Source organism: Arvicanthis niloticus, chromosome 3 (genome assembly GCF_011762505.2).
Source record: "Arvicanthis niloticus isolate mArvNil1 chromosome 3, mArvNil1.pat.X, whole genome shotgun sequence".
In the NCBI taxonomy this organism is placed as follows: domain Eukaryota; kingdom Metazoa; phylum Chordata; class Mammalia; order Rodentia; family Muridae; genus Arvicanthis; species Arvicanthis niloticus.
In genome coordinates, this window is record NC_047660.1 from 98904026 (window position 1) to 98914618 (window position 10593).

The 10593-nt window shown below is 38.3% G+C and overlaps 1 protein-coding gene across 3 annotated transcripts; it reads left to right on the forward strand.

Moving 5' to 3' along the window:
- The first annotated feature begins 222 nt into the window (after positions 1-222).
- Positions 223-8101, forward strand: LOC117705955 (olfactory receptor 2T2). 3 transcript variants are annotated; one of them, XM_076931580.1, is made up of 3 exons: positions 223-375; positions 2856-3161; positions 6522-8101. In XM_076931580.1, the coding sequence occupies exon 3, from the start codon at positions 6549-6551 to the stop codon at positions 7515-7517; it is 969 nt and encodes a 322-aa protein (XP_076787695.1). In that variant the 5' UTR covers positions 223-375; positions 2856-3161; positions 6522-6548; the 3' UTR covers positions 7518-8101. The 3 variants fall into 3 exon arrangements, with proteins under 3 accessions (XP_076787695.1, XP_034354636.1, XP_076787696.1); XM_034498745.2 differs by lacking the exon at positions 2856-3161 and having other exon boundaries at positions 230-375; XM_076931581.1 differs by lacking the exons at positions 223-375; positions 2856-3161 and adding an exon at positions 384-707.
- Positions 8102-10593: the final 2492 nt, after the last annotated feature.

Sequence of the window (10593 nt, forward strand, 5' to 3'; positions counted from 1 at the left end):
TACAAAGCCTGTGTCTAAATGTTCAGCACTGCATATAAGTCACCTAAGTAACACACCCATGACTGCACTGAGTTGCGGGGGAGCATTCAGAGTTCATCCTTTTCATTAAACCAAAGAGATGCCAAAATAGCTGCTATGATGAAATATCAAGAATTAATGCCAGGTCTCACTTGGGGAAAGAACAACCTGGCAGGCAAAACATCCTCCAAAGCACAAGGCACCTGGCTGGTTAATGACCCAGAGCCTCCTCATGGGGCTTGAGCAAGCCACTCTCAATGAAAGTTTGCTTTGACTTAGCCTCACTTCCATGGCCAGGTATTTAAGAAGTCTAGTTCCCACTGCTGTCTCACTAAGTCCTGGACTCGACAGCTTGAGGTAGGACCTTAGAGTTTTATGGTAAAATGTGAGGGCATATCTAAAGTACTGGGATTCTATTTTTGGGTGTCACTGGGGCTACTAGAAGTTACTCTGGACTCATCTTTTAGGATGCAAATGGAAGGAGCGCCCTTCTAATACTAAGAGGAGAAAGTGTATGCATGTATTGTTTGGCAAGATTATCAAATAGCAATATTTAGCTCAAATGGGGGATAAAAGGAATCTGAGGATAAGGGCAGAAATGCAATTACTTCAAAGGAAAGTGGTATAAAAGAGGCTGGAATGATGGCTCAGCAGCAAGAAATGCTTGGTACTTTTCTAGAGGACCCAAGGTGAGTTCCCAGCATCCATACAGGGTACCTAAATACTGCCTGTAACTCCAATTCCTGACTTCCACTGGTAACCCCCAAAATACAGCATACTTTCACATAGATACATAAATACAAATATTTTTAGAAACTTAATTTTAAAGAGCTAATGCTTAAAAGAGTACAGCTAGTATTCATCAGTGGAAATTTTCAGATGGTCATCCTTAACTGACAGGAGACGAACAGCACAAGTGGACCCTGGAACAATCTTAGTTAGAATGCAGTTTATGTGTAGACAGTTGTGGAGAATGATTCTGTGTGTTTGGAGCAGGATACAGAGGTTGAATACTGTCTCTTTCCAATTGGTTACTTTTTTTAAGCTTTATTTTCTTCTTTTGTATGATATACATATGTACCTTGATATCAAACACTCTCATTATCAATAGATGACATCACCAAGAAGCCCCGAGGAGGCATATCATGTTGTCTGGAAGTATACTTGACTGAGTAATTCAGTATCAAGGGGTATGGTTACATACTGGAAGCTTGAATGCAGGCTGCAACGGTGGCACTGTATACTGAACCTCATATCTCTGCTTTGCACCTTCGTTGCTGCTCCTGTGAAATTGCTCCTTCCCTCTCACCTTCCAGCATCCTGCTACAGCATCAGTGGGGTGGACCAGCTTGTCCAGATGCCACAATCATTCTTTGATTTCTATTTGCCAGTATACAAGCTGACACCGCTGCTCAGAAATTTACCTCTGTGTATTAGAGCAGTAGTCCTCTTAGGTTAATTGATATTTTCAGGTCAATTAGCATCTGAAACAGAAACACACAATCTTACTGAAGTAATTCCTGGCCAGTTAAGTGTTTTGTACGTGTTATCTCCATGCCAGCATACTATTACAGTTTAGAAGTAAGACAAATCTCTTCTGACACTTTCATGCTTTTATTTCTACTTCGACAATTTCTAGATCGACTGTGAAGGTTATGACACAAAAGAGAGAATACTATACACTGCTGATAGAATCTCTGGGCGGGGCAATGAGAATAGCAGTGGAGGGAGAACTTTAGGAGATATGTGAGGATAAAAAATGGGTTCTATTATATACAAAGTAATACATATAGGGGAACAAAAGTAAGTACAGAAGTTGTCAAGAGACACAGCTCATGGGGCTCTAAAATACTTACTAATACTTAGTACCTATGATATCACTTTTACTATCTTATTGCTGTTTCCCACTGGAATAACCATACCTGACTTCTTCATTTTTGAGACAGCCCCCCAGCCTTTATCCTGGTTTCTCTTCCCAGCACCCTGTATCTGAAGGTTCTTTCTCTGCTGCTTTTGACCTGACCAACCCCATCTCTCCCTGACATGTCTGCCAGAGTTTCTGCACAAGCATCTTCTGATGTTACACTAGCTATAAAGGAATTTTCTCTCTTTAAAATTTCACAGTTTAATCTAGGCCGATTTCCACCTGTGGTCTTGCACAACCTGCCGTGTTGAGCTGGCTGCTTTCTTCCCTTGGTTCCTTAGGTGATTGTTCCAAAAAAAGCCATCTCCCCATTCTCAAATGTCTCATGACTTTAAGGTATCTCAGCTTCTAGTCCTAGGTGAAGCCCTTTGGATAAAGCCTCTACTAGCAGATATGACCGGTATGAGTAATAAGTAGCGTTTCCATATTTTCTATGATATAAAGATGTGAAGCTTCTAGCACACCTGCACATGCCGTTTCTGGGTTAGTGATATTCTACTGCAGCTCTCCATTCTTCTTTCGTCTCTTTGAGTCTTGGCATCTTTGCATCTTTCCCTTTTTTCTCTTTTTGTAAATTTTATCCAAAGCATATGTGAACATGTGTACTGAATGCTATCTTTGATTAACTTTTCCCAACTCAGAAATTAATAACTATATTTAAAGCAACATGATGCAACTTAATCCTTTTCTTGAAAAAATAAATTCCAGAGACATATGACCATCGTGCTATTCCTGTGTTCATTGTATAGTTCCACATAGCTTAGCTACGTGAGCAGCTACTTCCGTGCTATTTCTTTTGTTAAAAACATAACACTAACTATGACTCTATAAATTTTTATTAGATTTACAATTTTGTTTAATAAATATTATAATTACACATTGCAATTCTCAAACGTTATCAAATACTCCTTAGGGAAGCTGTCTTGGTTATGGATCTCTGTAGCTCACCAGTGCTAGATACAGTACCTTGGACATAGAAAATGTTTGACATGGTCATTCCACCTCTGAGAATGTGCTGGGAACCTTTCTTTGAAAATGAACCAGGAACAATGATCCAGCCAAGCACATCATCAGCTTTTCCTCCACATGAATGGCACTGACAGAAGACTTCTCACTGCTCCTGGAGTCCTGGATTTCTGAGGAAGTCTGTCAGAGGAGTGGTCTGAATTGCTCCTGAAGGGATATCATCTTATCTCACTTGAAGGGCACTCCTTTTAAGGTATAGTGAGGGTCACTAATATTGCTTGAACTTCCAAGACACCTCCAAGCATGCTGTCCTGAACTTTGGCCCTGCAGAGAGACCTTTCTCTTACCCATGTCCTCGTCTCTCCATGGAGACCAGTGGTAGTAAAATTCCTGTCACAGGGCTCTGTCATTCTTTTTAACCACAAACCCAAGCAGTCACAGCATCCCTCACATTCGGCTTGCTTCCTCTATTCTACCCGGTAGTGTTTGAATAGATGACCCTGTGTGACACTGGTTGGTGTTACAACTAAGATGGTCTAACAAGATCCCAAACAGCAGAAAGGCCAGACCATGGGCTCTGCAAATGAAAAACCATTTTCATTCTCTTTTACTATTCTTTTCTCTTCTCTCTTTTTCCTTTTCTTTCATCTTTCTAGTTTTTAGAAGAATATATCTATAGAGGGAAATAGGAGATAACAGTGAGACAATGGAGAATAATGATCAAGAATGCAGGGTTACCTGGCTTTGTAGAGGAAGAGCAAGAAAGGCAACATTACAAAAGCACATCACCTCTGGCCTTGAAGTAGGACTCTGGGAACTCATGTAAACAGAACTAACTCACACAGTACTTCGCTGATAATTCAGACACACCAACTTAATAATATCTGTTGTCCTGAGCAAGCCATATGAGTAACAGAGTCAAGTTTATGTCTTTTTACGGTGTCAAGTTTTATTAAATAACAAAAAAATTTACCAACTATGTAAGTGTTATTAGTTTTAACTCATCAAATATTCTTGATTTAACTTGGTACTCATGGTGATTGCCAATCATGAATTCTTTTACTCCATTCTTAACTTAGTTGCTAATTAATTAATTTTAGATCTTATGCCATAATTTACATAGGTATAGGTTACAGAACAAGTATGGAAGAGACAAAAAAACAACTCTCTGATCTAAGGAGGTTTACTAAAGGCAACACAATGTGGATGTAAACAGAATGCATACAGATACCCCAGTGAGTCACAGCCTACTCACAAACTGCCCAAGCTAAAGCCTGCCAGAGCACAAAGCTGGTTTTAGGTGCAGTTGTAGAGCCAAAGGCTGAACCACTGGAACGTCAGGTAATAGGTCAGCCAAGTCACCATGCTGAGCTCAAACCATGGACAGAGACTGGAGACAGTAGGATATCAATCCTGTGAAGCATAGCTAGATGGCTTCATAAGATGTCTTATGACAAGTGGTTAGGTGTCACTGTATGTGAATGTTGTGTGTCTAGAAGGATCCTGAATCTTTTTAATACAGTATACTGTATGATCTGAATCTTTACACCAAACAAAATCTCTTAGCTAGTATACTTATGCAAAAGCAATTTCTTATTTTCTTAGCTTATTTTTAACTTGAATTTGGTGTCATATGCTTTTTCTGTTTTCTTCAGAAGATAATTTTAAATGGATAAGTGGAGGATGACTTAGTAATATCAGTAATTAACATATAAAATCTATAGTTTTGACAAAAAATAATATTGGCTGCCTACATGAGTATTTTGATTTTTTTTAGCACTCAGACAAGTTTTATTAAAGCAGACATATACTCACACACAGACAGATAGACACCCAGACACTAACATAGACACACAGACACACACACACAGAGGGGGGAGGGGGCCACAAAGAGATAATCTTGAATCCAGAATCCTTGTTGTTGTGTTTAAGGGTAGTGTAGATGCTATGTGTTTGAGGGTGAGTATTTTGTTTTCTAACCAGTCATTACAGAAGCCCCATCAGTAGAATTTCACTTTGTAATGCTTTAAATATAGTTTTCATATGAGTGCCTCAGAGCTACATTCATATGTTAAAGGAGAAAAATTGCTGGTTTTCCTCAATCTTGTCATGAATTAATATTTAATACTCAGGGTTTTTTTCTTTCTTGACTCATAATAGATGACAAATATACATATATTTAGCACATATTAACAAAAATTTTTTCTGTCTTTCTCCCTTTGTTTTTTGACACTTCTATTTGGAAACATTAACTATAGAAAAGATCCATCTTACAGGAAAGTTAAAAAGTATTTCTCTGTTGCATTTGTTATTTAATTTTTGCTTAGTGTAAAAGAGTTTTATTTCAGCTTGGTGCTTCGAAAATTATGTGGCTCTTGTAAAACTAGAAGGTACAGGTATAGCCAGTGTCTTTTTATTTAAATATGTTTCTTTAGAAATTCTCTCAAGAAGTGTCATACCATGATTTAATAATAACAACTCACAGTACATCCCCTAATGTCACTGAACACACTGAAGAAGAGCACATTTATATTCTTGGATGGAGAAAACATGTTTGTCAAACATTTCAAAGGAGTTTAAAACTTTTACTATTTTCCCATTTTGATTTAGGACTTGTTTTTATTTCTAAACATTAAAGATCAATAATAAAGAAAATAAAGTGGGAAGAAAAACCCTGTTAGTAATGGGTTCTTAATGGATCACATTAACATAGGTTTGGAATACCCTACCGGGGAAATCTACTAATCTTTTGATTAGACAGTAACTTAAGAGAAGAACATGTTATTGAATACAATGATGTAGCATTTATCACAATACATTGCTGAGTTCATGATGCCAGTCAGAATGATCTCCATGATAAGGAATCTAAAGTACTGCTTGCTAAGGAGAGTTTCTAGAGATCCTGATATGAGACCTCTTACCTCATGCTGTCTTGCAAAGACAAACAGAAATGAGTCCTTGAAGTATTCTCACCTAAGACAAGAATCCATATGATAGGACACTGAGGAGCTAACTCTCACAAGAAATTGTCTTCACTAGCATGACAATCTGACATTCCAAACTTATTCAGAGCTGTGTAGTAATTCCAATAGCCAAAAAAAAAAAAAAGAATTTATTTTTGTCCAAAAGCATGCTTATGTGTTCATATCACAACAATATCTTTAGTTTCAAACATTATCTGTACAAAACATTAACATGTAATTATATTATCCGATGAGAAAATTTAAAATTAGTAAAGCAATGAACACTGGTTGCAAGATAATAAAGTGGAGATAGCGTAGTCACCAATGTTACAGAAAATTCAATATGGAGTAATAAGATTATAAGAATTGTGTAGAAGGTGGTTTAAAATAAGAAAAAAATTAAAAGAAGTACTAATATTGATGGTTACATTTACTACTTTCATCCAACTTAGAGTTTGGATCCATGATTTTCCATCAAAGCTGATGAATTTGAGTTTAGATTTTGAGGTATATAATGCCTTACTGCTAATGTTCAAGCAAGGAGTCAAGAGAATTCTGAGATGAACATTCTTTTCTCTTCCTATATCTCTTTGAACATAGATAGCACAAAAAAGATAATTAGTTGACATACCAATGTTTTGCCTCTACAGCTGATAAAGCTGTCATGCACTGTGGAAATGGAGGCTATTTACCAGAACTCCACTGACTTCATCCTCCTGGGCCTCATCACTCACCCAACATTTCCTGGGCTGATCTTTGCTGTGGTTTTCTCCATCTTTGTAGTGGCTGTAACAGCCAACTTGGTCATGATTATGCTCATTCGTGTGGACTCTCGTCTCCACACACCTATGTATTTTTTGCTCAGCCAGTTGTCCATCATGGATACTGTCTATATCTGTATCACTGTTCCCAAGATGCTTCAAGATCTCCTGTCCAAAGAAAAGACTATTTCCTTTCTGGGATGTGCATTGCAAATATTTCTCTACCTGACACTGATTGGGGGAGAGTTTTTCCTGCTGGGCCTCATGGCTTATGACAGGTTTGTGGCTGTGTGCAACCCCCTACGGTACCCCATAATCATGAATCCCAGGGTTTGTTTGCTTATGGTGCTGGGCTCCTGGGCTGGTGGGTCTTTGGATGGATTCATGCTGACACCTGTTACTATGAGCTTTCCTTACTGTGGATCTCGAGAGATCAATCACTTTTTCTGTGAGATCCCGGCTGTGCTGAAGCTATCCTGCACAGACACATCACTCTATGAAACCTTGATGTACGCATGCTGTGTGCTGATGCTACTCATCCCGATCTCCTTCATCACAGTCTCCTATACACGGATCCTCATCACCGTCTACCACATGAGCTCTGCCGAAGGCCAGCGTAAAGCTTTCACCACGTGTTCCTCCCACATTATAGTGGTGAGCATTTTTTATGGGGCCGCATTCTATACCAATGTACTGCCACATTCCTACCACACACCTGAGAAAGATAAGGTTGTGTCTGCCTTTTACACCATTCTCACTCCCATGTTAAACCCACTCATTTACAGTCTGAGAAACAGAGACGTGGCCTCGGCTTTAAGAAAAGTCCTAAGGAAACATTCCTCCTCTCGGAGATTCCGAGTGAGACATGCACCTGAGAAATACTAGCAGGATGTAGTCAATACTCCTGGGTGGATGCCATAATCCTTCTGTAAAATACACTTTGTTCTGCTCAGCATCATTTTAACAATCTAAAATTATCAACCATCAAAATCACTCTGTTATAATCATCACTTAAGAATGAGATATGAGGGCTGGAGAAATGGCTCAACTGTTAAAGTCTAGGCTTACAACCAAAAATATAAGAATGAGATATGAAATCAAAGACATAGAGTTTTCATCATTACTGACTGTCTTGTCTGGATTCAGCAGCAAAATGTTCCAGTGTTTTTGGACAGACTACACTGTGAAGCTTCCCAGGCAAGAAGAGCATCCCTCTGAAGTGCCTTGTACTGCTGTCATTATGTCTAGCATTTGGCCACATGTTGTGTCTGTATTAATTATGAATGTCTTTGGGGAGTAATGGAGCTTACAACTCTATCCATGCTAATTTATACTCTACAGCCAAATAACTCTAACCTTTCTGGCTAGGCTTTGAAAGGAAATTGCCAGAAGTACTTTCCAAGTCTTTGAGGATTTAATTTTAAATATAGCAAAAAACATTAAATATGAATTAAAGATTTTTCTAGTGATGACAATGTAATTTTATTTTGCGAGCCTGAGAACCAGGATTTGAGATATGTTGCATACATAAAATATCAAAAATATGTTTGCCTAAACAAGGCCTATATAATGGCCATTCCAGTCATCATGCCAATGTGGAATTTAACAAGGCCTACTCCTAGATGATGAGACACAGACATCCAGTGGCTACTGAGGGAGGAAGAACTAATGATCTGCTGGAGCAAACCTCCTAGTAGATTATTCAATCCCATGTGGTCATCCCTAATCACATGTACACACAAGGAACTCTAAACTGACTCAGTAGGTTATCTATGTATGCAGGTAGGTAGGTTATCTGTGTGTGTGTGTGTGTGTGTGTTTGTGTGTGTGTGACACATAAAAATGTAACTCTAAGAGGAGAAGGCATAAATTTAAGAGAAAGGGGACATGGGGTTAGTTGGTGGAGGAATTTGGGGTGGAGGTTGCCTAAGTTGTACAAATAAATTATATTCATATGTGACATTATCAACAAATTTAAAAATTAAAAGACAAAAGAAAGCCCACCATGAACCACATGTTTTCTTCTCCAAGAAACATACTTCACTACCAAAGATATGTACCACTTTAGGGTAAAAGGATAAAAAAGGGTATTTTAAGAAAATGAAACTAATAAACAAGCAGGTGAATCTATTCTAATACTTGATGAGAATACACTTCAAACTAAAAATATGAAAGACAAAGAATGTCTCTTTATACTCATCAAAAAGACAGCATCCATTATATTGACATTATAATTCTGAACATATAGGTAACAAACACAGGAGCCCCTAATTTCGTAAAGAACACTTCACGTAAGCCACAGATTAATGATAGTGGTAGTAAGTGATTGTGAATAAACTTAACTAGAAAATGGACAGCTTCTAGAAAAATTTGAAAACAAACAAAAGCCCAATTTAAATCTTTGAAAAAAGATATTGGTGATGAGAGTAGAAGACATAATTACATATGGATACATTTGTATCATAAAAATGATCATCCTAAAAATAATAAATGTACATAATCAATGCTATTCAAATCAACACCCATGTAGCATTCTTCACACATACACAAAAGAGAAACCATACTGAAATTCATATAGAAGCATAAAAGGCCCAGGAGAGCTAAACAAATTATAAGCAAAAAGAATAAGGCTGTTGATAAGTTTTTGTCTTAGTGTTTCTATTTTTGTGAGCAGATACCATGACCATAGCAACTCTCATAAAAGAATACATTTAATTTGGGCTGGCTTATAATTCAGAGGTTTAGTCCATCTATATCATAGCAGAAAATATGGCCACATGCAGGCAGACTTAGTGCTGGACCAGGTGCAGAGAGTTCTACAACTTGATCCACAGGCAGCAGAAGTGAATGTCATACTAGGCCTAGCTTGAACTTCTGAGTCACTGAAGCCTAGTCACACAATAATGTACTTCCTCCAACAAGGCCACACCTAGTCCAGTAAGACATTTCCTAATATTGCACTCCCTATGAGTCTATGGGGCCATTTTCATTCAAACTACCACATTCCAATCCCTGACCCCCATAGGCTTATAGCTATTTTATAATACAAAATGCATTTAGTCAAACTTCAAAAAGCCCCATAGTCTATAATAGTCTCATCATTGTTAAGTTCAGAGTCTCTCCTGAAACTTATGGCAATCTTTTAGCTGTAATCCCCTATAAAAATCAAAATCAAAAACTAGAGTACATACTTCCAACATATAATGGTACATGATATATATTACTTGTCCAAAAGAGAATAAAGGGAGCATATCCCAGATCAAAGTAAGACCAAAAAACAGCTGGGCAAATTTCAAAGTTGTCACCTTTATGTCTGATGTCTTCATCAGTGTTCTTCAGATCTCTAACTCCTTTCAACTTTATGACTGCAACACACTTTTTTCTCTTGGTCTGGTTCCATTCCCTGTTCATAGTTTTCTTTGGTAGGTATCCCATGACACTGGCATCTGCAACATTTTGGGGTCTCCAAGGAAATTCGGGCTTCACCCTCACACCTTCACACAATGCTCTCTCTGGGTCTCCATACTAGAACACTTCTGACACATGCCTGGCATCAGTGGCTTTTCTTAGTCATGGAAGAAGATTTCACAGCTCCTTTCTTATGTCCTTGACTCTGAAGCCAGAACCATGTGGCTAAAGTTGCCAAGTTCTGCTGCTGCTGAGGCTGGAACATGGCCCATCTTCATCATATTCAGCTTTCTGTTTTTGATGATTTCCTTCACTGCCTAAGCTTGGCTGCCCTAAAACTAATGTTCTCTCTCTCTCTCTCTCTCTCTCTCTCTCTCTCTCTCTCTCTCTCTCTCTCTCTCTCTCTCTCTCCAAGGCTAGCCTTGCACTCTGAAATCCACTTGCCTCTGGTATCCCAATGCTGGGATTAAAGGTATGAGCCACTATGCCCAGCCATAAGCCTTTTTTAAAAAATTTCTTTCAGAAGTTGGCAACTTAACTGGGTAGGATCTTG